Source organism: Puccinia triticina, chromosome 14A (genome assembly GCF_026914185.1).
Source record: "Puccinia triticina chromosome 14A, complete sequence".
NCBI classification, from domain to species: domain Eukaryota; kingdom Fungi; phylum Basidiomycota; class Pucciniomycetes; order Pucciniales; family Pucciniaceae; genus Puccinia; species Puccinia triticina.
The window spans coordinates 2,587,599-2,613,342 of record NC_070571.1 but is presented as its reverse complement, the minus strand read 5'-3'; the positions used below and the strand labels follow the sequence as shown (position 1 = coordinate 2,613,342).

Sequence of the window (25,744 nt, the reverse complement as noted above, 5' to 3'; positions counted from 1 at the left end):
GATTAAAGAGCTGGATGGGTGGTACTTGATAAAAGAGTGATTCTTCTGTTGAGGTCATATATACCTGACTAGAGTTAAAATTAGTGATTCTTTGATGAATACCTACATAAAGAAAGAACCACAAATTTTTCCTTTCTATCAGTCAGAGTACGTATCTACCCCACAATCCCATTTGATGGGAAGAACAAGCCTGAGGGTTTGATTTTGAAAAGAGAAACAGATTATCATGGTGATGATGGGGTGGTTGGTTTCATCAACGTTTTTTGTTTGCCGTCTTGGAAAAAGATTTACACAAGATCCGTTGTTGAGAGATAGGTTTTGGGTTGTTTGTGCACGTTGAGCAAAGCTGGCACGTGGATCAAGGTCAATCTGATTCTGGAAACAATGGTCGGAAGGCTGGGATTTTAGCGGTCAGCGGGAAGTTGACTTGAAATTTTTGTGTTGAGCCAGAAAATGAAATCAAGGGGCTTTTCTGCAGTTTTCCGTCCAACTCCGAGGAAACTTTCCACCCAGTCAGTCCATCTCTTGACCACATCACCAACAACCACCATGTTCAAAGGCACAACCAACCTGACCAATAACAGCAACAACAAGAGACCACTCAACAGGATCGACAACAGTATCGCTCAACCGAAGGCAACCGGAAAACTATCTTCGCTCACCAGACAATGGTCATCGACCGAACCTCAGAACAAAACACCATCCTCTCAGCCACCACCGCCCCAATCATCCTCACAGCCATCCTGGCAACTCGACCAGGAAGAATGGCCACCAACATCCCCTGATCCTCTCCAACCACCATCCAAAAAACCAAAGCCTAGCCAAGCAGATTCTACCAGCCGCAACACGCTCAACAGGACTAGCTCAAATAAGGCACTCCCCTGGGATATCTCCCCCAATTTCAAATCTGCTCCCGCTGGATCGTCGGCAAAAAGTAACGCGTTCAACCAGCTCCCAGGGATCGGGAAACAGCAAGCCACCAGCGCATCGATCAAAAGCCATCTGAACAATCCCAACATGAGCATTGCTGCCAAGGTACGAACCCTAGCCCTCCATTTTCCGAAACAAAATTTTAAGAGAGAGAGAGAGAGGAACTGAAATTCATAATGATCCAACAGGTCTCCCTATCGCCAGAACAACAGAACGTGCTGGACTTAGTCCTGAAAGGGGAGTCGATATTTTTCACAGGCTCAGCAGGCACAGGGAAGTCTGTACTACTGCGCCACATCATCTCGGCACTGAAGCGTTCCTACGCGAGTCGGCCGGACGCGGTGGCGATCACCGCGTCGACGGGGATGGCCGCCTGCGCGATCGGCGGGACGACGATCCATTCCTTCGCGGGCATCGGACTCGGCGCCGAGGAGAAAGACGTCCTGCTCGGGAAAGTCAGACGTAATCGCAAGGCTAGTGGCAAGTGGATGCGCACTAAGGTCTTGATCATCGACGAAAGTCCGTCCTCTTCTTTTCTATCCCTCCCGTCCTTGCTTTCTCATTCCTCCCTTCTTTCCGTCTCAGTTTCTATGGTCGATGGCGATCTGTTTGATAAGCTGGCTTACATCGCGGCAAGGATGAAGAGATCTGACAAACCGTTTGGAGGGATCCAAGTAAGCAATTTTAACATTTCTCATCCTTCTTTTGAAAATATTAATGAATGATTTATGTTATTTTTTTGTGGGAAGGTGGTTATTGCAGGCGACTTTTTCCAGTTACCACCGGTTTCTAAAGGCCGAGTTTCGTTTGCATTTAATGCGCCTAGTTGGAAAGAATGTATCCCCAAGACGATCAATCTCACTCAAGTGTTTCGACAGAAGGATTCGAGTAAGCAGATCTCTCTGAAGTTACTCAAGAGAAACAATAGTTTGACAAGGATGCCGTTTTTGTTTAAACAGCGTTTATTGATATGCTGAACGAGATGAGGATGGGCAATTTATCACCCGACTCGATCCAACGATTCTACAAGCTCTCACGCGATTTAAACTTTGGAGATGGGATTGAGCCAACGGAGCTATACCCGACGCGGCAAGAAGTAGAGCGGTCGAACGGGGCGCGGCTGGCGGCATTGAAGACGGAGGCGCGGGTGTACACGGCGGTGGATTCGGGGAAAGCGCCGCCGGAGCAACGGGCGCGAGACCTCGCGAACATGATGGCGGTGCCGAGTTTGACGTTGAAGAAAGACGCACAGGTGATGATGATCAAGAACCAAGCGGGGGAGGATGGGCCGACGTGGTTAGTGAACGGCTTAGTCGGAAAGGTGGTCGACTTTGTCGACCCCGATGCGCCCTCCGATCTGCTGCATCTGCAACGGGCTCGGGAGGCCGAAGGGGTGGACCTGACGGGGATCTTCTCGGACGAAGAAGACTCGGACGTGGACATCACTCCACGCCCACTCTCCTCCGCCGCCAGACCCTCAGCCGGCCCGCCCCTCAGAGGCGCCGCGAAGGCCGAGGCCGAAGCTAAAGGTCTCCCCACTACTGCCGCTAACAAATCCCCCGCGGCCTTGGTCCCGTTGGTCGAATGGTTCCTCATGAACGGCAAGCGCGAATTCACCGTCGTCAAACGCGCCGAATTCAAAGTCGAGAACATGGACGGTGAAGTCCAATCCCGTCGCTCCCAGGTCAGCCCCCTCTCTAAGTCTCTTCCTTTGGTCTCCAGTCATTAAAAAGCAAACCGACCCTTCTGGTCTTTGTTGTTTGCAGCTTCCTCTGATTTTGGCGTGGGCTATGTCGATCCACAAAAGTCAAGGACAAACTTTACAACGAGTAAAGGTAGACCTAGGAAAAGTCTTCGAGAAAGGTTTGTCGTCCTCTCGCTCGCTCTCTCCCCATGATAAATGGCCTTACTCACAAAAAACACTTGTTTTTTTGTTGATCGACAGGACAAATTTACGTGGCTTTATCACGAGCGACTTCCTTAGAAGGCCTCCAAGTACTCCGCTTTGATCCTAAAAAAGTCATGGCCCATCCGGATGTAATCCAATGGAGTAAAACTAACTTGATCTCGGGCGCTGTCGCTTCCGGTTTATAGATAAAGCCCCGCATTTTGTGTCCCTTTTTAGAAAACAAAACAGACCTGTCGATATTTTAATTACTTACTACATCAATTTATGACCCTGATAGATTTTATCCTTTTGTTTTGTGATTGATGTGTCTTTCGTTTGTGTTTCTCAAGATGTGTATATGTATAAGAAGGTTAGCTGTTGCGCAAAGATTTCTGAGATGAAATCATTCATCTCTTATATCCGTACCCCGCCCATAATACCAACCTCTGTCCACCTTAAACCGCCAATGCTGAGCCTCTTTGCACTTCATTTGCTGGCAACAGTTCATTTAGATTTCTTTGATATGTATATCTCTCAGTAGTCTTTTGTTCTCTCTCAGCCTAATTAGTAAAATCCCATAGTTGAATTTTGGCATTCCTGGAAATTGTTGTGACAAGTCTGGTGCATCCTTGAATCTACCTGATTGCTAGTTCACTGTTGCACACAAGACAACCTTTCTCAGAAACAGATGATCCAGATCTAATACTATTTACATGCATTTTGATGTTCAAAATACTTGAATATTTTTTTACAGAGTAAGATCAAAGTTTGATCATTGCTCAATCTCCTCAATTTTCAAGTGAGAATCTCTTTTCAAACGCCTATTAAATTCATTCATAATCATTGAATGCTGATTTTCATCTAAAATGATGAAGTTTTTCCACGGAAGAATGTTGAAAGCAGAGATTTGTTCAATGGAATTCCAGTGTTCTCTAGTAGGCTTGAAATAGATCATTCTACTTGCAAGCCTAGCTAAGATCATCACTAATGATCCTTCACTTTGAAAAATTTGTAGAAACTTTGAAGGGTTTCTTTCCCAGTAGTTTGTAATCAGCACTTGAACTGCTGCTTCTGCCATTCTCACTTCCTTCCTTGTTATTCTATCTCCAGTATCTCTGTGCATGTAAATTTCTTTTTGATCATCATATTCCAAAGCTTTGATTATCTTCTCCTGCTGATACTTCTTGGCTTTAGTTTCAGGTGTTTGGCTATAAATTTTGTTTAAATCAGCATGATCCGTCAAGGTGAGTAATTGGTAAAATGTTTCTTGAAGTTGTTTCTGTTCACACAAGATTATTTCTTTAGTTGCATTCATATTCAAGCTTCTGAGAAATTTGGAATTCATAATCCAAAGAAAAAGGAGCATACTCTTCACTTCGTCATGAAATCTTTTCTGTGTGAATAGTTCATTCTCAGGCCCAAACATATGTTGAAGATTTCCTTCATTAGTTTCTCTCCAACTCTCCAAATCTGAAAGAACTTTGGAAAAGTACAATGGATTGAGCCGCTCCATCCCAGTTCCTCCTCTGTAGTCAACTTGTAACAATGAAATCAATGCCCATATTTTTTGAGGGTTTTCTGTTGTTGAAATTGCCCCCTTTCTTAAAAGACTTGCTGTAATGGAATCTTTCTCATCAGATGATAATTCTATTTTGGGAACCAAGTAATCAGTTTTCAAAAGCAGGCGGCCAGAGATGGGAATTTGATTATTTGATATGTTGTAGACCAACTTTGTATCCTTAGCTTCTCTCCATGGAAATAAAGCCCTTGATTCATTGCTTTCTAAGCATCTCCTTGATCTTTCGTTTAGTCCCATTTCTGGTTCACGCTTCATAACTCTTGTGAGGGCATCTATGAAATCTCTGTCATTTGGAAAAAGTGCCTTCCAATTATAAGGGTGTAGCATTTTATAGTAAGATACAAGAATATTTATCACGGCTTGTGTCATCAACACTTGATTTGCACACACCACCCCATCAGGCAAATAACTGTGTCGTGTGAAATGTAACTCATGGGTTGGGTCTGAATACTTTGCAGCAAGTGCACTGATGAGGAGTTTTTTAAGGTCTAATTTTGCAATGCTTGCATCTTCTGATTCATTTAAAAGATCAAGAATCCATTGATGAACTTGAGTTTGTTCAGAAATGTACACCCTTTCCTCTGGCTTGAAGAGTCTGATAAATCTTGAGTTTATACACCAAAGAAGGTGGGCAAATTCTTTTAGACTATTGATTGATTCGGGGCTTGACAATTCTTCAATTGAAACTTTGGCTCGTTGATTCATCAATGGGTTAACACTTAGGGCCAGGGATTCAATGAAACTTGACATCTTTCCCTGATGATTAGCCATCAGTTCTTGGTAAAGTGAATCAGATATGGCGAGCTTTGCGCTGTACAGCAAGGCCCAGAGAAACTCCTCGTTTTCTAAGTGCAACTCAGCAACTTTCCAATCACTTTCTGTTTCTCGGCTCGTGCCTGCTTCTGAAGCGCTGCAGATCTTCCCTTGTGAGTTTAATTGGTCAGATCTTGAAATTTCAGCACGATTTTCGTTGCCCCTCTCCGGGAACAAATTAAGGGTAATTCCATCATTCAGAGGCGCAGGTGTTCCACTGTGTAATCTCTCGATAACGTTTTCAGTTCTTTCTGTTAATGCTAGGTGTATTGAGGGTTCCAAGAGAGGCGATGGCAGCATAAATTCTGTTGGTACAGATGCTGGCTCCAACGGTTTACTCCATTGAATTTCAAAGCCCAAACTGTTACGTGGTGGCAAACTATCTATATCTGAGAAACGTCAAAGAGATCAACGTTATCGCCTTTCTCACCTTGCAAAATAGATGTGAATACTAACCGAGAACATGGGGCGTGTCCCAATTATGATGCTCCTGCTCGAAATCAACATGCCTCGTGATCTGGTTTGCCTTGCCCCTTAATTTTTTTGTCGGATGTGAATTCGAGCTGCTCGCAGCTACCAAATGGCGTTCTTGATTGGGGCTGAGGGGTCTTTTCTTCGGTTGGCTTTCTCCTGGAAGATTTACCGAGACCTCGTAGTCAGTTTTCATACAGCCAGTGTGATTTGAAAGAGTTTGAATCATAGAATTGCCTGACTGCCATGTTCTTGGTGATAAGAACGTACTCACCAGAGACTTCAATGTTTTGTCCTTTTGCTCGTGGTTCCGATCGACAAAGCTGCTCATCCAAACTAGTACCTGGGCCTCCGAGAGTTAATCCCAGCTTTGGTGATTCATTCAAACTGCGCACATGTGTTATTTACTCGTTAAAAGATGAGTATTATGTAGGTGCAACAGCTAAAATTTTCTCAGTGCACTCAACTTGAAATTGCGTGCCCCGTATTCTTTCACTGCTTCCTGCACTGATTTCTCAGTCGGTGGGAGGGCGAGTCTCACTAAGATAACTAGAACTTCAGGCCAAAGCAGGAGAACACATAGAAATATCTTTTTCATCTTTTGAGGCTCGGTTGACTGATATACTTCAGAGCGCTGAAAGCTGATGGGAATTCAAAAAACTTACAAGGAGAGATGACATGGCCACGAACGTTAAAGCCGCACAGAAAGCAGGACGTGAAAGTCCCTTGATGTTACAAGAAGGAACTCCCGCAGGGACCTCCGGACCCGATAGCCGCAAAGGAGTTAGTTAGAGGAGATACATGACTAAAAGCGTAACATTTATACTCCTTATTATATCCACGGTATGATTTTGCGTAAAATTCTTAGCCTAAACGCTTCTTGACTAACTTCTTGAGTCGGACCGAAGCCTGATTGAACAGAGCCCCTGCCTTTTTGCGCTCAGTGGTGAAAAAACTGACTCCGTCGGAGGCTGGGGACCCTGCCCGACGGCTGCCCCCCTGTAAATTTGGAAGAACTGGGTCAGAGTGGAGGACTTCCCGTCGAGATCTACAGACCCTTCACAATCAAATCTGCAGCCTCCGGAAATGTTTTTCCACACAAAAATAGGTTTTGCGGCTGTAAATCGATAACTGCAGAACCACCCGACCAAAGTCCCTGACGTTCGACCTAGCTTGGTAAGTGGAATTAAGTTTGGCTTCCCTCGGCGTGAATGGCCCGCAGAGATAACAGACTGCTAAAGGTACCAACTACATTATGAGGGTCACCAATGAGTCTAGGACCACATCTGGGTCGCGACTTGCTTTGGCTCGCATTACGTACTTCCCCTAAAGGCTACGGGCAAGGCCATCGCCGGTTTGGGGCCGGTGATAATAAAGTCTCAGCTTTGGTTCCAGCTCTATGCAAGATTATAACTAGCAAAAAAAATGAAGAAGAGTATAAGAAGGATCGAGGAAAATATTGCTATATTGATTGCTTGGATTCTATAGGTAGGTGTAGTACAAAACAGGTCTTATACTAGGGACTTGTCTAGCGATAAGTGTAGTTTCAAAGAAAAACAAAAGGAAGTATAATAAAAAGGACCTGAGTAAGGATAGAAGAAAAACCTCTGTTTTAATCTGTCAAGTAACACAATGCTAGAACACACTGTTGGCCCCAGGCACAGTTAGTGGGAAAAAGTCAGACGTGTAAAGAAAAAAAAGGTTCTAAGGCCCGGAGGACGTCACGTCTATGATGAACCAGGACCGAAAAAGACACAAGAAACCAAAAAAGGCCGTCCAGCGGGTCCAGGTAAGCTGATCAAAGTTCAGCAAAGACGTGAGCCACGGTTTCGGGGACCTGTTGAGGGTAGGGCACGCCTTGAAAGTCGAGCCCGCAGCCCCCATCACCCTCTTCGGTACGCTTGAACAGGTCCAGGTTGTGGTGACGGTGCATGGCACGTTTATGGAGAGGGTTTTCGACACGCTGTGAGTTTACGAAGAGGTTTTGAATGAGCAACCTCGAACATAGACAAGGGAGGAATATTGGGAATTGACCCTGGAGAGACTATTCTTGGTTTTGCTCCATCGGGTCTGGTGGTAATGTCCAGATCTTTTGGTCGGGCGGTTGGTCACCTCAACCGTGCACCCCTCTTGCTGATTTTTTGCGGATTTATTATCTTCCTCGTTGGCTTGTGGATTGTCATCAACTTCGGGCGAGTCCTCATCGCCTCCGTAGTCACTGCTGTAATCAGATTCCTCGCTCGGATCACTGTCTTCCTCAGGTTCATCGGGTTGATTGTTTTTGTCTGCTGACTTCTTGGCGTACGTGTGCTGGGTGGTGCTGCTGGTCTGTGGATTTGTTGTGTTCTCAGAAGAATTCGGTTGGGTCGGCTGGCTGGAGACTGAATTATTATAGGCTTCGACAGAAACCGTCAATTTCGGCACATCTACTCCGGAGTCCTGTAAGGCAGTCCAAGGTGGTTAGCACCCCAGGAACCCTCAGGTTAAGCCGCGAAGACAATACGAGACATACATTATGCCAGATCGCGTTTCGAGTCGCGTTGGCGATGGTTATGAACTTTTCGAGCTCATCTCTTGTTATCAATTGCGGGCTCCATGTTTTCAGGTTGCAAAGATTCGTCGCAGCTGCAAGACTGGGATGTGAGGGAGCACGGATTAACAAAACTGACAATATTCTTGCCGATAAAACAGTTACGAGTGGATGAAAAGGCTCACAGTGGGGCGTATTCGCTGCAACAACGTCCAGCTGACCAGCATTGGGCAAGTTTGGCAAAGGCACGACAAAATGTATCGGCTGATTTCGGTAGATCATCAGTTATGTGACACTGGTCTATTTCCTGCCTATGATAGTTATATAATAGTTAGACCAATATTTCTTGGTGACAGTACTGAGTAAAGTAATTCATTAATTTCTTATACTTACACGGCTGCATCCCAACAATTTCGGAGGTCAGACTCGGGGCACATCCAACATCCAGAGCAGCTGGAATCTCCCGGGCAACAGTTCTTGGTTGAGTTTTCCTCCTGGGCCGCGGCGAGGCAGGAGAGCTGAGCCAAGAGAAGGAGTGTCGAGAGGATCAAACAAGTAAAAAGGTGGACCATGTTTGTAGGGCTTCAGCGTAAGGTTATTTCGGACTTGGAACGCGCTTCTGGGAGGGGGAGTATGACAGTTTTTATGTAGAGTGAGGCTGGGGAGCCGAACATCAGGAATGCGCCGTTAACCGAGGGAACATGTTGGGTTACTGGAGCTGGGGAGCACCTCCTGCACCATGAAGTCAGTGCTGCACTGAGTTATTGAGTGCTAGACTACCACCTTTGGAATGCTCTGTTAACCGAGCGAACACATGGGGAGCTAAGTTCATGGAGATGGGGAGCACCTCCTGCACTATGAAGTCAGTGCTGCATTGAGTCATTGAGTGCTACATACGCCACCTTGATGGCCACGAAGCGGACAAAGGCGAGCTGGGACCCCGAGGATATGTACGGAGAACTCTTGAGTGCCAAATAACTCAAGGACCCTGTCAAATTTAAATCACGGGAAGAGTTCTGTGCCTTCGAGAAGGGTCTTTCCTGGTCTTTCATACCGAGTCGATATTATATCTTCTTCACTTCCGGTACGCCAATTTTGGGACATGGCCTTGTGTGTGTGGGGGGGGGACATTCAGTTCTGAATGAGGCAGCACCTCATTCGACATGTCAAACAACCGGTAAGCACTGACCTGCCACTCTTGTGCGACTGGCCTTTACGAAAGGCGGTTCATGTATCAATTTGGCTTGCTAATTTCCAGCAAAGGCAACCTCGGGCCCGTCCACTTAACGTTAGCATCCGATTCCGAGCTTGCACCCCTGGAAGCAACACTGGGTCGCTACGCTACGCTACGCTATTTCAGCGCTACGCGTTAGCGTAGCGGCAGAAAGCGCCCATCTATTTTGCATAGCGTTAGCGCGCTGTTAGCGCCGCTACGCTGCGCTAATTTTCAGCGGCGCTAACAGCGCGCCAACTCTTTGTTAGCGTTAGCGCGCCGCTACAGTCGCTACGCTACGCTGCGCTGCGCTACAGCGCTTTTAGCGGAAAAAAAGCCCTTTTTTCCCGCTAAAGGCGCTGTAGCGCAGCGTAGCGCGTGCTCTTTTGCGCCCTGCATGTTTAGCGTTAGCGCAATTGCGCGCATCTGCGCTAACGCTACGCTATCAGCTAAAATAGCTGCGCACCGCGTGCGCGTAGCGTTAGCGCATATGCGTGCAATTGCGCTAACGCTACGCTAAAAAATAGCGCATTTGCGCTGCGCTACGCTACACTAATTGCTATGGTTAGCGTAGCGACCCAGTGTTGCTGGAAGTTTGATGCCTTTGAGTTTCCCCAACCCCAGAGTGTATGGGTCTCTGGAGGTCTGTGGTGAAGAAGGATTTCACTAAAGTGCTGCATAATCCATCCCCGGGCGCAGTGGCAAGCCCAAATTACAGAGTTACACGCTGGGGGTACTTCTTGCCGCGCGGCGGTGTGGATCCGACAGGTTGCATCAAATTTGGGAAACCCACGTGGAATTCAGGAATTGTGGGCACCCCGTCGGAAAAGGACAGAGGTGTGGATTCCTCATCCATCCGATGGGAAAAATGCATGGATTCCACGCCAGGTCATGGAATCCCGGTGGAGTCCATGAGCGCACAGATCTGTGATTGTGGAAACCACACTTTCACTTATGTTAGAGGCCGGGGTAGCCAAGGTGGTAAACTTAGTATTGTCTTTTGAAATAAGCTTGGTCTTTTTCATATTTTCGGATTTCTGAGGTATGCGCTTAGTAAGCATATCACAGGTTTAATCCCAGTGTTTCTGCCCAACACAGCAGTGATATCATCACATCCAATCCGGGCAGTTGGAATATCCTCCAGCCAACCCTCACCGACAGCCCCCTTTCCCATCAACACTAACCTCGCCAACCCTCTCGGTTCTACCAACACTACCCTTGATGGCCTACTGCACCCACCCCCCCGAAACAAAAATCACCATAATCCAAATGTCCCAGCAAGGCCTCTCTATCCAGTCAATCCAGCGATTACTCGGTATTCAGTTCTCACCCCAGTCGTTCCGCCAATGGAAGTGCCTCTTTGAAGAAACTCAATGCGTCATCAAGGATCCGATTGACTACGAGAGACGTGGTCGCCCTGCAAGACTCACCCAAGACGAGTGCGCCTTCATGATCGAGCTCGTCCGTTCTGAACCTGGCCTCTTCCTGGATGAAATACAAGAGAAGTTGTACGAAAATTCCGGTGTCCTCCTCAGCACCTCAGGCGTTCACAGGGCTCTCGTCGAAAAGCTGTCGATTACCTTAAAGAAGCCGGACACAAAGAACATCCGCAAGTCCCTTGTTTCAAAGTATGCGTACGTTGAGCGCATGGAGTTCTTCCCTGCTGATTTCTTAGTATTCACCGGTCAGTCCTCTATCCCTATATTCCCTTGGTCAACGCTATCAGCTGATTACTTTAATGTTGTTGTTGTATTTGTTTGTGTTCAGATGAATGCTCCTTTGCTGACAAGGACCTCCTCCGAACTTATGTGAGGTCGGAAAAAGGAACCCCCTTGGCAAAGTATCTTGTCAACCAGAACCCAGATCAACTCAGTTTACTCCCAGCCATCTCGATTGATGGATTGTTGGCCCTCACCACCACGTTTGACACTTTTACCGGTCAAAAGTTTGAGCACTTCTTAGAATTCAACTTGGTGAGTCCAAATCATATTCCTCACAACTCATCCGTCTCCTTTTCAATCAAGCTGACAACCTCTTCTTTTCTAGCTCCCCCGAATGAACAGGTACCCCAATGTGAACTCGGTCCTGGTGTGCGACAATGCTGCGATCCACCGAGGCGACCGTGTCAGAGAACTTTGCAATGCGGCTGGGATCCAAGTACTTTTCCTGCCACCCTACTGCCCAGAGTTGAACCCCATTGAACTCTGTTTTGCTTCAATCAAGCAAGACTTAAGGGCTAGCCAAATTCTGAACAGAACAAACGACCCAGAATGGGAAATCCGACAAGCAGCCGCCAAAATCATGATGGAGGAGCTGTGCCTTAAAGTCTACCGCCATTGTGGCTACTTCGTTCCAAACCAATGAACTTCAACGTCCTCTCTTAGCCTATAGCCGATCCGAGTCTTCTCTATACGTCTTAACCTGTCCAAGTCTTGAATGAACTTCAACATCCTCTCTTAGCCAATAGCCAATCCAAGTCTTCTCTATACGTCTTAACCTGTCCGAGTCTCAAATGAACTTCAACGTCCTCTCTGTCCGAGTCTGCTTAACCTGTCCGAGTCTGCTTAACCTGTCCGAGTCTGCTTAACCTGTCCGAGTCTGCTTAACCTGTCCGAGTCTGCTTAACCTGTCCGAGTCTGCTTAACCTGTCCGAGTCTGCTTAACCTGTCCGAGTCTGCTTAACCTGTCCGAGTCTGCTTAACCTGTCTAAGTCTCTACACGTCTTATCCTGTCACTTGACCACCTGTCCGAGTCTACTGTCCAAGTCTCTCTACATGTCTTATCCATGTCTACTTAACCTGTTCTTTAACCTGTCCGAGTCTACTGTCTACTGTCTAAGTCTCTACCCGTCTTATCCTGTAAGTTGGCAATAAAAAACCTGTCCGAGTCTACTGTCTGAGTCTCTACACGTCTTCTCCAAGTCTACTTAACCTGTCTGAGTCTCTATGTGTCTTCTCCTGTCACTTTGTAAATTGGCAATACAAGCGTACATGTTCATTTGATTCACAATACAAGGATTCATGTCCAGATCTACGGGTGGGAGAAGATAAGGTGTTCTAAGAGGGAAAAGATAAAGAGAAGCAAGAAAAAAGAAATACATGTTCATTTAATTCACAATACAAGGATACATGTCCAGATCTACGGGTGGGAGAAGATAAAGACTGAGAAAAAAGAACAAGATCCAACAGGGAAAAGAGACCGTGAAAAAAGAAGAAGATAAAGACTGAGAAAAAAGAACGAGATCCAACAGCGAAAAGAGACATTGAAAAAAGAAGGATGATAACGAGATGAATACAGCTATTGAGCGCGCCTGTCAAATTTCTTGGTGTTGTCTTGCAATTGGGCAATAATTCCAGGAGACAAGCCCCAACCAACCATATCCTCTCGGGTAATGTTTGCGGATCGGAACATCTTCGGATGGGTAATGTCTTTCTTGTCGAGAATGCTGAGGACGTCGGCTTTCTTACTAGGCTTGATTTTGATGAAGTCGATGTACTGGGACATAAGGGCCTTGTCAGGCGCAACTACCGAGGAGGCGTCCAAGGCTTCAGCTGGGGAATAAGGTAGATTTGGTTGCAGGCGGGCTTCCTTGATGACATGAGAGAGCTTCCTCTTCTTGTAGGCCGAGAGCTTTTCAAAATGAAGCGCTGACGGGGGAGAATGGTAGTTGACCCCTTTGACCTCTTTTAACTACAGTCAGGCAAGTAGTCAGGAAAGTCAGTCATCAGACTCAGGCGAGATGACAAAAAAAACCTCACTATGTCATGCGCCCAAAGTTGGGCATTCTGCGTGGTCAAAGGGATGTATCGGGTGGGGTCAGTCGGATCGATGAACACTGGCCATTTCGCCAGATACTTGACGTTGGGGGGATGCTTGGCGTAAATCTGGTTCATGATCACGTCGATTCCTTTGAAATCACTGGCTGAAACCGGATTGGAAGCCGCTGATGAAGATGAGCCAACAGCCGCGTTTGCGTTCTGAGCCGCCATCTGAGTCAAAACATGGGTTTCGATATCAACGGCGATCCTAGCTTGTTTTGCGATGGCCACCGGATCCACCATATTGACATGGAGGCCGGCCTGAATGTGATCCGCATTGAGATCCTTCATGGTTTGGATCCAATGAGCATAGGTTGCTTCATTGTTAACGGTGTAGTTCAGCTTTTTGTGGAATTCGGGGGTTGACTTGAAAGCCAAGGAGACCTGCCAGGAAAGAGGCGGAGATCCTGAGGCTATCACATTATTCATGAGTCCATCGGCACCGTCCACAACCTTCCCGGCCTCGACAGCAACAAGGTTTCGAAAGGCTCCAAGGCTTAATGATCCTATCTCAAAGGCAATAGCAAAAAACTTCTTGGATTTAACAAGGTTTGACCCTGTTTTGCTGCCCTGCTTCGGGCAGTAGAGCTTAAAGGATGTGCTGCAATGCACTGTCTGCGGCTGTCAGCCTTAGAGTCAACACAGTTGACCTAAAACTGCCTTTTATCTCCATTTTATACCTAAATGTGCTCATATCTTTTTAACCTTAAGACATAAGGTTGTTTTGACTTCAGATTCTGATTTCTCATGCAATTTTGACCCTAGTGTTCACTGATCACTTTACAATATCTCTACTCCTTCATAGAGTTTGTGGTTTGTGACACACATGCGCAGCAGCGCCGTGTAGTCGTGCCTGAGCGCTCCCAACCACATGTACATGTGTGATTATGTCATCCAACTTTGAAAATTTTCGAAGTCAGGATCCCCCATGCAGCTGGAGGATCCACAGACTTCAGCACACCAGAACCACACCCCAGATAACCCAGGATCACCACCAAAGAGATTACCACACTCCCAGTATACCTACCGTCACAGGCGCCTAGGATATTGACAGTAAGTAAACTCTTTCTCTGAACCTTGCTTATCCAGAGTGAAACTCTGTTGCTCTTGATTGTTTCTTCTTTTCTTCAACTCTTTCAATCTTAAAAGATCAAAAGGTTATCTCTGGTTAAGACCTACAAAACCAGAGCAGAGTAGTAACCCTACTTCTGAATCCCACCAACGTTTCCTTGTTGTGAGTGGAGGCTGTTGCACTCTTTCTTGGCCTTGCACAGCTGGCATCCAACTTTTCCAGGTTGAGAATAGCCCAGATCAATTAATTAAGACTTAAAGTCTAGGCCTGATCTTCTCTTACTCTCTTTCTTTCTTCTCTCTCTGTTTGTATTTCTTTATCCCAAGAAATCCAACCAGAATCCCCCCATTTTCCTTGTGTCCTGTTGTCACACAAGAGACACAGGCTCACAGCGGCTGTCAGAAGCAAAAAGGTTTAAGTTCAACTTAACTTTGAACCAAACCAACCTTGAAAGGAAAATACTCACGTTGACGTGAGCTGCTTGTTCCCTGTCTAAGCCATTGCCATGGATGCGAGCGTACTCGGAATTCAAAAGGTATCCCATTGACCGTGGAGGATGGTCCCTTGCAAAGAGGTTGATCCCCAATTGTGACATGCTGTAGGGTTTATAATAAAGGCGATCCTTGATGAAGCTTGGGCTGGCGGGGTTTGGAGCGGAGCTTGGTCTGGCAGAGTTTGGAGCAAGTTATGATCACTGATGATGTGATGTCATCATTATCATATGATTGGTGATTACATCATGGTTTTTTCAAAGCCATAATCTAAGATGAAATTTCATTTAGAAATTCACTTTTTTGTGTTTTTGAGACCAAGCTTATTTCAAAACACAATACATAAGCGAGTTTATTCATTGGAAGCATGTACCCAAAAAACAATGTATATACATGCTGCGGCTACGCCTGTACTTAGTCTAGCTCAACCCGCTTGGTACCGGATTCCCTCTTTCCTCACCAAGAGTGGATCCGATACCGAGCGAGGCTGACCCTACCGTGACACATCTCTTGTCGTCAGGTATGTGCAATTCAACACCAAGAGTGGATCCAATACCAAGCAAGGCTGACCCTACCGTGACGCATCTCTTGTTGTCAGATTTGCATTCACTCATTCAAGTGTCTTATAACTTATTTGCTAAATATGTGCTTTCCACGGCTGCTCTGATTGGGCAGGATCATGCTTTTAAAAATGCTTGTATGCAGTCATGACTGTTGATTGCTGGTCTCATCATGCCCTTCCCAGTTAGGTTTTCTTTGACTTCATATCCATCCAAAAGGCCAAGGTCCTTGATTCGCCTCCCGTCATCATAATGCGAGCTCCTCGAAGCCTGCCCTCCCCTCCTCCGAACTCCTCCGAACTCCTCCAAACTCCCTCCAAACTCCTCCTGTCCAGTCTCTGCTTGACTCCATGCCTGATCAGAAAAAAAAACCCCCGCCAAGCCCGCCACCCAATACCAACACGCTCCTCTCAACCCGCTGTGAGCCCTCGTTGACCTTTCTCAACCACCTCCTGACTACGGACCCGGTAAGTTGCGCTCCGAGCCCCAGCTCTCTCCATAGAGCTTGAGAAAAACCAGGCAGCAATTGATCATGTGCATGCTTTACTCTCCAACAGTCTCAACAAAACAAGGTACATATCTCTCTTTGGACACATTATCCGAGCTTACAAACCCAAGGAAGTGTGTGTATGTTGATGACCAGTTGATCCTCAACCAGTTTGTTGCCCAACAAGACATCAAGACCCGGCGCCATGAGCATCTCCTGGGCATCCTTTTGAGCAGCTCGACTCCCAAGACCCTCGGCAGCATTGTCAGACTGCCCTCTCTCAAGATAACCAGCCATGCAAGAAGCAGCAGCAGAAGATGAATGGTCGGGCAAAGGATGCGGCGGATGGGGAGACTCCTCTATCTACTTGCCATCCTTGCCCTTGTATTTGTCACCTGGCAGTGGCACCCATCCAGAGCTTCCCTTGATCACATCTCTATCCATCTCACATTGCAATCCTTCATCTCATCCCCCCTCCCCTCTCCTTGTTTTTTTTTCTCTTTTTTTCCTATTGTAAAATTGCGTTTTTTGCTATTCTCATTTGTTTTTTTGTCCATGATAATGCAACATCTGCTACCCTGTGGGTGGCAGCTTTCAGTTCAGCTACATAGTGCCAGTTGACCCAAGATTGTCGGGGAGTGACCCAATGCTCCTGTCAGAAGACGGGGCATCCACGGCCCCCATAGTGTTGTTTGTAAGACGAGGGGAGCTTGCCGCCTCCACGGAATGCCCGTGGCTTGTGTGGGATCCACGAGATGATCCCGGCGAGGCCACCCTCACAATTGTTGGTGGTGAGCACGTGGGCGTGTGGACTGACAGCCGCTGGTCCTCCCCCCGCGAGGGTCAGCCGTGGATTCCTCATCATTTCCGAGTCAGTCCCGCGTGGAGGTACTCCCCGGGTGTAGTCCCTCGCTGCTGCGGGCGTCTGGTCTTGCAAAGCAAGCCTCCAATATATTATGCTCCAGCTGGGATGTCAGTGATAAGAAACAGAGAAGAGTATTAATTTCTGGAGGAAATTGAAAGAAAGAGAAGAAGGGAAAAGAAGAAAAGAAGAAAGAGAAAGAAAAGAACAAAATAACTAGGACAAACCTGGGATGTTGGTGATAAGAAACAGAGAAGAGTGAGGAAAAGAGAGTTCACCGGCATCCCGGGGAGGAGGCTTTTAGAGAATATAAAAACTACACTACAAGCATCAAAGAAGATATATGCTAATACTAAATACATATGCCTATACCATAACACGATAGCCCTTGGCAGGAGGGACTTGCGCGCTATCACCCCCTTTTGCAGAGCCTAGAATCTGAGTTTGGCTGGGTGGTTTCTTCAAACCAACACAGTTTCTTGCACTCACAACATTAGACCTTAAGAATTGGATTGGCACAAAGACTTGCATCTTGCGCATCATCCCACGCAATCTAAGCTAAGTTACACCCCTTCTTCAAGGTCAAAAAAATTATCAAAGTCAAGCAAACCTTGGAATTTACTGAAGTTGAGTATGTAACAGAGAAGGTCCATGCTCACACGGATATACATACACTTTTTTTTTGACTTACAGTTCATTTTCACAGCCGCATGAATGACAAAACCCGTGTATACACACCCAAAAATTTCATCCATCCGATCACTCTCAACAATCCGGCAACACCAATTTCTGAACTCTACCAACTCCCAGCCATGAATGAACCAGCGCCCGATCCTGACTGTATTCCTACCAAGCTACATTTTGAACATCAGAAAGTTCTCTACATAATCAAAATTATGAATTCACTCAATCTAACACCGAAGAAATTTTTGAGTGCATTTCTCAACAATGATGATACCGACGTCAAAACTTGCCGAGCGCTGTGGGTATCCCCCGAAGGCTGGAAGTCTACACAAGAAGTAGTGGAAGAGATAAAACAGGCAGTGTGCAATTCAAGAAGAGGACAGGATAATTGGAAAGCTTATATTCTTGAGCATGTGAGTCCTGTCAAATATTCTTTTACTTTTTCATGTTGTTTGTGTGGATGACTTGTTCTTTTCTGAATTGCCCCAGGCAAAGTTATGTGTTGCATCCGATGGGCCCAGTAGTCACAGACCCTGGGAAGGAGTCACTTGGTTTAATTACAACAAAATTTTGCCATCATTCTTCAGCGCGGAGTCAAGGTTATCAAGAGATTGACATACAATAACTACAGGAACACCGTTCTTGTACAAACTTGTTAAATCTAAATTCTTGCGGGATGGGGACAATTCAGACGGTTTAGAAAAAGATGAAACTGAAGATATCCAAATGCTCATTGACTTGGAAGATGATACACTTCCGTATGAGGCTTCTGGGGGGAAAGGAACTCGTTCTCAGCGGAGAGCTCATTCAGTGGGTTATCTCTCCCAAAATTATTTTTCAATTGAAGCTGACAAACATTGTATTTCTCAATCATAACCCAGATTGCGTTGGGAATATGTTCGATGATAATTTTTGCATGTAATCGCAGGAACAACAGATTTCAACTAGCCAACACTGTCTCACTCTTGGCGTGTGGAGTCACTGAACAAGTATGTACTCAGTTGCATTGCCAAGGTGAAAGACACCGAATCTGTACCTGCGCATTCGCCTCCAATTGATCCAATCCAACCCCACGTCCCAGATATCACAATGTTAAAGATTATGATAGCTTCCGACAACAGTGCCGAGGGGATCAGCAAGGTACTTGAAGGAACCACCAATCAAACTGGAGAAACTAGTCTCAAAGCTTCCAAAAACCTTCAGGTAATGGAAGGTGACCTCGGCACATACTGTAATCTTGAAAGCTTACAAGCACTCCAAAGACCAACAGACCATCCAGATGAAAGCCTTAGTAATATTTTCATGTTACTTGGCGCCTCACACATACTTTGGAACATTGCTCAGGCCATCTTCCTTCTCCATTTCGGAGACAGTTCCAACTCGGAGGACTTAGGCGCCTGGCATACCTTGGAGTCATTGGGTGTTCCTGCGGACCTCCCTGTTACTAAGAAAGACTTCAAACTGATGATATCAAACATGCAACGGGTGCATGAGGTGACAATTCTTCACTGCATACTGTATGTCTTCTAAATATAATTTTCCCAATTCAGCCATCCAACAATCTGCCTTCGTGAGGCAAGGACACGGTATGACCCAGGAACCATTGGGGCATGACTACACTTTTAGACACAACGCTGGCGGCCGGAAATCGTGCGGCATATGATTCCGCATCCTAGAATCCGCCAGTGTGGCATTCTTTTGGTACTGTTGTTGTAAATATTTAATGATGTGTTAGACCGTATAGAGTACATAAAGTTAGACAAGCGCTGCCAATGAGTGGTATTAGAATACTAGGTATAGAACATAGGCTTCACGCCTGCAAACACTCCCTCTGTCGCACAAACCGGCGATTCCTAGGTCTACAATAGATCTACTACAGCGGTCATTAGGTACGATGCGCCCACACCTTGGTGCGTTTAAAACATATATTAGTATCGTCTATGTCATTGTATCCCCCCCCCCCCCACCCCACCCCCGGGGGGGGGGGGGGCTCTGAGGTCGAAGTAAAGACGCATCGCGCGCTATAAGGGGAGCCTTAGCTGTACCGTAACGCTGAGCCAAGGTGGTACTCCATCATCCACGTAACATGGTGAGGTGTTGCAGCAGGTTAAGGTTAAGGTTAAGGTTAGTACAGTGTGGGTAAGTGTACTTAGGACTGAATGGTATTGAGCACCTTAACCTTAACCTGCTGCAACTATGGTGTTCAAAATTGCATAAGATTTTTTTACATAACAGCATAAGCTGCAATTTTGGCTGGGAGATGTCACTTTAAGTTTTATGTAGGCTGACATCTCCCAGCCAAAATCACATGTTATGCTGTTATGGAAACACATCTTATGCAATTTTGAACACCATAAACACCTCACCATGTTACGTGGATGATGGAGTACCACCTTGGCTCAGCGTTACGGTACAGCTAAGGCTCCCCTTATAGCGCGCGATGCGTCTTTACTTCGACCTCAGAGCCCCCCCCCCCCCCCCCCCCCCGGGGGTGGGGGGGGGGGGGGATACAATGACATAGACGATACTAATATATGTTTTAAACGCACTGAGGTGTGGGCGCATCGTACCTAATGACCGCTGTAGTAGATCTATTGTAGACCTAGGAATCGCCGGTTTGTGCGACAGAGGGAGTGTTTGCAGGCGTGAAGCCTATGTTCTATACCTAGTATTCTAATACCACTCATTGGCAGCGCTTGTCTAACTTTATGTACTCTATACGGTCTAACACATCATTAAATATTTACAACAACAGTACCAAAAGAATGCCACACTGGCGGATTCTAGGATGCGGAATCATATGCCGCATGATTTCCGGCCGCCAGCGTTGTGTCTAAAAGTGTAGTCATGCCCCAATGGTTACTGGGTCATACCGTGTCCTTGCCTCACGAAGGCACTGAATGGTATTTAGCAAATTGATTGGTCAGACCAACGCGCCAAGTATGGATGATGATTTTCCCATCTGGGAATCCAAAAAAGTCATCAATAAGTGCTACAACCATCTTTTTTTGCCAAAGGCTCAACGGGCGGCTGAACTTGGCACAAACCAAAAGGATTCCCCCAAGCCAAAACTTGCAAACTTACTACTGCGCTTGCACGACTTTGCAACAGTTATTGAAGCCAACCGGGCCTTGAAGGCAGGCGATACTGGCCGTCTTTTGAATATCTGGTGTATGTGGTCCATCATGGCCCAAGGAATCAAAGGTCTTGACAAATATGTGATACATCTTCCTCGCATGTTGGTCTTGCTAACAGAAGTTCTGCCTCCGGGACTGCGAAAAGTCTTGCAGCACTCAATGCTGGTTACTCCCAGTGGCAGGGCTGGTCACTTCGTGGGGAAGGACTTCTTCCTTGAAGTTCAAAACTGCTGGCTGAAGTATTTCTACAATAAAAGCGGCATTGGAAGTAATATTCACCGCCTCATGGATGTTTTCTCACTCAATATCACAATGGTAAGCCTCTCTCAATTTTTCATCCATTTCTTCCTCCTTTTTTCCAACATTGAATTCAATTTGTTTTTACATTCCCTTTGATGAGCTCCAAGAATTAGTGCGTGGCATGTCTGGTCTTTCAGGAAACAAAGATATCCAGCAATCTCACAGATGCTGGCTGACCGCACATTCTATCGACTCTTTTCTTCAGATGGCCACCCAGTACAACCCTTTCTGCAAATCCAACAAAGCCTACAATTATGTTCCTGCAGTAATCACCAACATCTACAAAAAAGGAATCCAGTTCCTCAAGGAAAACTCAAGAAGCACCAACATCAACAAAATCAATAGATTTAATCCAGCCTATACATTGAACTACAAGGATTTCCAGCTTGAGCAACAGGAAATTGATGGAGAAAGAGAAGATAACAACAATAACAATGAAGAAGATGTTTAATTTATGTGCGTCCTGAACAGAAATCCTCCAACTCTCCCAAAATATTCTTCCTACGCTTTGATTGAGCGGCCTCCTCAGCTTCCTTTTCTTCCTTTCTTTTTGCTGATTTCTCATTTTTCTCCCTTTAGATCTTCGGCCTCCTTTTTCTTATATGTCTCTTCATTTTTCTTTTGCACTTCTTCTCTTTTCTTTTGGTCATCAACAGATTTCTGGGCTTTCCTCATTTCCCGCTTTGCCGCTGTCCTCTTCTTGCTATCTTCAGCTGCTTGTTGCCTCTTATTTTCCTTCGGAACTTGATGCAAAGAAGACGCTGATTCAAATAACAACGGGTCAATATGACTGAGGGTGCTAGCAGACTGATTGGACACTTGCTGGGATTTAGATTGGGTGGTTGATCTCTGAGTTTTTTTGCTAGTTTTTAGGCAAGTATATTCCTGATATGCTTGGGTGAGTTGGTAATCTTCTATACAGGAGTGCAATAATTCCGCCTGACCGGTAACCATTTCACTTCCAATCAGCTCATCGATGCAATCCCTTGAGTATCCTTTTTCAGTTGCCAATACAGCAATCCGTGTGTATTGAATGTTGAAAACATCATCAACGGTTGAGTAGGAAGCTTCCAAATTGTACTTGGCGGCAAAAAAAGATTCAAATTGACTGTACAAATAGGTTGCAAACTCTTCTAATACGGCCACAAGTAGTTTTTTGGAACCAGATGGGTGTGAAACTTTGGTGATGGGGCATGCATCAGGCGCTGGATCTAGCGGCGGAGCAAGTATTTCTTCTGGTGATTCCATAAAGCTGGTAAAGTTATCAACATCTAGATTTTTCAAGTTTTGCATGATAACTTATGTCTCTGTGGGTTTACAATTAGAACAGCCGCATGGATCAAATGTTGATTTGATTTCCCTATTTTTCTCAAAAATTACATTTGGATCATCTTCCTTCAGAGGGACATAACCCAGCCTACATTTTGTCACACAAACAGGTTCTTTAGTATGATCAAATTGTTCGAGCATTTGGGAATGTGTTCAACCCAGACTCGCAAATTATCGAGCAAATGTGCAATCCTCAAGCGGACTGGGGTTATTGCAAGGGGTCGGGCTTCAGGCACGCCAAAAAAATGCTGGATGCACGCCAAAAAAGGCGTGAAATCCGGACCACTCCAAGATTTTTGGAGTGGAGGATTGTTCACTCCAAAACCAGACCCCATTTGGAGTGCCCAACCCGGCACTCCAGGCTGGTATGGAGTGAACACCCTGCCACACCAAAACCAGCCCCTCCTCAATGGCCGGTCTGCACCGGCCATCGAGGGCAGTATGTACACTCGATGACCGGTCTATCCCGGTCATCAAGAGGACAGATCCCTCTTGATGACCGGGATAGACCGGTCATCAAGAGGACACACCCCTCTTGATGACTGGTCTATCCCGCTCATCAAAAGGACAGATCCCTCTCAATGACCGGTACAGACCAGTCATCAAGAGGGATATATCCTCTTGATGACCGGTCTATGCCAGTCATGAAGAGGGGTGCGTCCTCTCAATGACCGGTGTGGAACTACTCTTTGGGATGAATAGAGCTGGAGAGGGAATGGTGCTTTAATGGGCTGTGTCAGCCGGGCTACTATAATAAGTTAGAGCCCGGCTAACTATTCTACCTTTGTTGTTAAACTGTACATAATAGTTGCAGCGCAGAGCGCCTAGCAGTCGCTAAACCCACCTGGCCTTAGCAACTACGACCTAAGGAGCGGGTGACAGAGCTCCAACCGAAGGAATCGGCCGGAGAATAAGCATAGAACAGGTTAAAAAACCCGTTCTCAGGCCAAGAGAACGGGCCAACAGAAACCTTGTAGTTTCAAGTAGATCGAGATCAACTCAATCGGGAAAGGCCGGAAGAGAAGTCAACTAATACTCCTACTCCCGGCCAAAGATGAATGATAGAGCTCTCCCCCAAAAAGAGGAAGAGCGCACGCTGTCACTGAGTTATAGAAAACTCTTTGAACAGGAGCAACGTGAGTAGTAGAACTCACGAACGCTCCCGATCAATTGAATACATTCCTCCGGCCAAGAAGCCGAAGGAAAGACACTCAGAGCTACAACCCCACCGGTTGTAGCTCGAATACATAAAAGGGGGCCTTTGAGCGAGTAAAGGCCCCTCAGAGAATCCTATAACCATATCGTCGCCTTGTCAGTCCCGCCCTAGTCTAATCGACTTTTCCGCCGGCCTGCCATCGCCTCGATCTCGGTTTTGTGAATCGGTCGTCTTTTTTGCCGCAGACCCTCGCTGAGAGTAAGTCTGCGTTTTTTTCCCTTTTCTGCCGGGATTTTATCCCAAAACCCTATCCTGGGTGCGTTTTAACGTACAAACACCCCCGTTCACAGGGCCCCAGAAGTCACAGGCCTTTAAACACCTCTGCGCACCCATGCGCAGACCCTGTAAGAACTGCGGAGGGCACTTAAACACCCCAGGCGCTCCTGGCCCCTCCGTTAACCCATTTTTTCTGTTCATTAGAAATAACTTCTCCCAGTTATTTTGTACTTTTACCGCGCATTTGCTGCGCGCTCCACCGCACCGTGCACAGTCACCGGTGTAGCTAGAGGAGTACACGTACTCTTGGCATCACCGCGCCTGACAGGCTGCCTCTCTGGGAACAAGAAAAAGATATAAGAGTATGGACTCTTAAGGAAAGGTGTGGCTATGGAGATTCTTGAGGTATGTCTGTAGGGTTTAACTTTAATGGGTATACTAATCTAATAGTAGGAGTCAAGGATAATATAAAGTCTGTCCAACCTGATGCATTTGGCATAGACTTATCAAGCTTGTCCACTCTGACTTAATGGCATAAGCTAGGCTAGTGAATGGTGACCAGTGATCTGGATTGCTGGGACAGGATCTGATGGGGAACAAATGAAGAGGAAAACAACCCAGTTTATATACACAAGAAAGAGGAGACATGAGGAAAAAAGGATAACCTGAAGGGAAGCATAGAACATTCTACTTCTATAGGATGAAACAGCCATGTGGTCAGAGTAGTGGATCAAGGAGTCACATGATGGTGTAATAGTGGGTGGGGATGATTCCATCTTCTGGAGGCTATGGTGCAATCTTCCTAGTTGGAGGAGGGGATATGTGAGACGTAACAGGGGTAGAATATTCTATGATCTAAGATATGAGGAGTTAGGTGTTTCAGGAATTGTTTCAGGAAGTAATCATCTAGGGAGGTTTGGGGCTATGTCTAGTATAATGTGTACCATGTTGGGTTTGGAGGGTGAAGGGTTTCAAGGGTGCTTATACATCTTTGAGCACATGGTTCTAAGGAAACACTAGAAGAAGGGGGTAACATGTGATCTGGGTCACCAGGGGGGAATGTGTTGCACTCTCTAGAGAGTGCCAAGCCGTAATTTTACATTGAATTAGGTCTGATGTGAGTCCAATGTCAGTACCTTCCTCAGCTGTATCACATGTCTGCCACATGCAAAACTCATCCCAATGTGAAAAAGAGGCATGATATTGCATGCATTTGTTACTCAGTCTGAACTCATGCATGCATCCAGCTGATCTGAAATTTTACCTTAGTCCAACCCAATTAAACTGCTGATTTATCTTATTTGGAAGTTCTCAGTATTATCTATGCCAATATCATATATTTTTCACCACAACCAATCCTTGCACATGTCAGAGTTTGGATTGATCAATGATAGTTGTATGATGTTTTATTTTTGTGGAGTTATGGAAGTCCAGGGCACTCCGTCATTGCTATCTTGTGAGCTGCCGACATTGAATGAGCATTGGTATTCAGTCATCTGGCCTTGTTCATTAAGGTGCTATTCCTACTGAAGGGTGAGAGTGAAGCAGAAGTATTTTACTGGAGGATCCACAACCAAGGAGGGTCAATTTAATTCTTCCCCAATCCTAATCAGGAAGCCCAAACTTTGGGCTAGGTGTTTGTCTTGACATCCTGGCCGACGAGGTGAGGCAGGGCCACAGCCCCATTTTGAAAGGACACTGTTGCATCAGATTTTGTGCCATCACTCTCAGATCCTGAATCATGACAAGATCTCTGCCTGGGAAAAGACCTGATCCTGATTGGGGAAGTTCCAAAAGCATGAATGATACCTTTGCGTGGGGAAACTGAAGGTCCACTGTGGGTGCCAGCACTGTGAAATTAAAGATTCCCAACCCAACAAGTTGTGCCCAAGACCAGGTTTCCGTCCTCACAACCGGATTTGTGGGTTAGCCAGCCGGCAAAAGTTGTGGGAACCAAGAGATGCCTCTCATTGCCGCCCCCCGCCCCCCATCTCCTTTCTTGGGATTGTGGCGGATCAGTGAGAGGTTGAACCCTCTGTAATGCTCAACAAGCGGGCATGCCACCTGGTACTCTGTTGACCTCGTTCTGCAAAGGCCTTTGAAGAACAAGAACTGGCTTATCTCCGGTTTTTCCACATGTTAAAGTTG

At 46.1% G+C, this 25,744-nt stretch overlaps 3 protein-coding genes across 3 annotated transcripts; 1 reads left to right on the top strand and 2 right to left on the bottom strand.

Annotated features, from left to right (window-relative positions):
• Nucleotides 1–453: 453 nt before the first annotated feature.
• Nucleotides 454–3,024, top strand: PtA15_14A245 (uncharacterized protein; the record flags this gene model as incomplete). The annotated part of the gene is made up of 7 exons (XM_053162941.1): nt 454–1,035; nt 1,119–1,449; nt 1,516–1,604; nt 1,680–1,818; nt 1,890–2,614; nt 2,697–2,793; nt 2,876–3,024. 7 exons carry the CDS (start codon nt 454–456, stop codon nt 3,022–3,024), a joined length of 2,112 nt encoding a protein of 703 aa, XP_053026917.1.
• A 1,701-nt stretch (nt 3,025–4,725) lies between these two features.
• PtA15_14A244 (uncharacterized protein) lies at nt 4,726–6,279 on the bottom strand (the record flags this gene model as incomplete). Its single annotated transcript, XM_053162940.1, has 5 exons — nt 4,726–4,771; nt 4,849–5,599; nt 5,667–5,840; nt 5,956–6,068; nt 6,149–6,279. 5 exons carry the CDS (start codon nt 6,277–6,279, stop codon nt 4,726–4,728), a joined length of 1,215 nt encoding a protein of 404 aa, XP_053026916.1.
• Nucleotides 6,280–7,479: 1,200 nt separating this feature from the next.
• PtA15_14A243 (uncharacterized protein) lies at nt 7,480–8,783 on the bottom strand (the record flags this gene model as incomplete). The annotated part of the gene is made up of 5 exons (XM_053162939.1): nt 7,480–7,644; nt 7,716–8,120; nt 8,194–8,314; nt 8,397–8,522; nt 8,605–8,783. 5 exons carry the CDS (start codon nt 8,781–8,783, stop codon nt 7,480–7,482), a joined length of 996 nt encoding a protein of 331 aa, XP_053026915.1.
• Nucleotides 8,784–25,744: the final 16,961 nt, after the last annotated feature.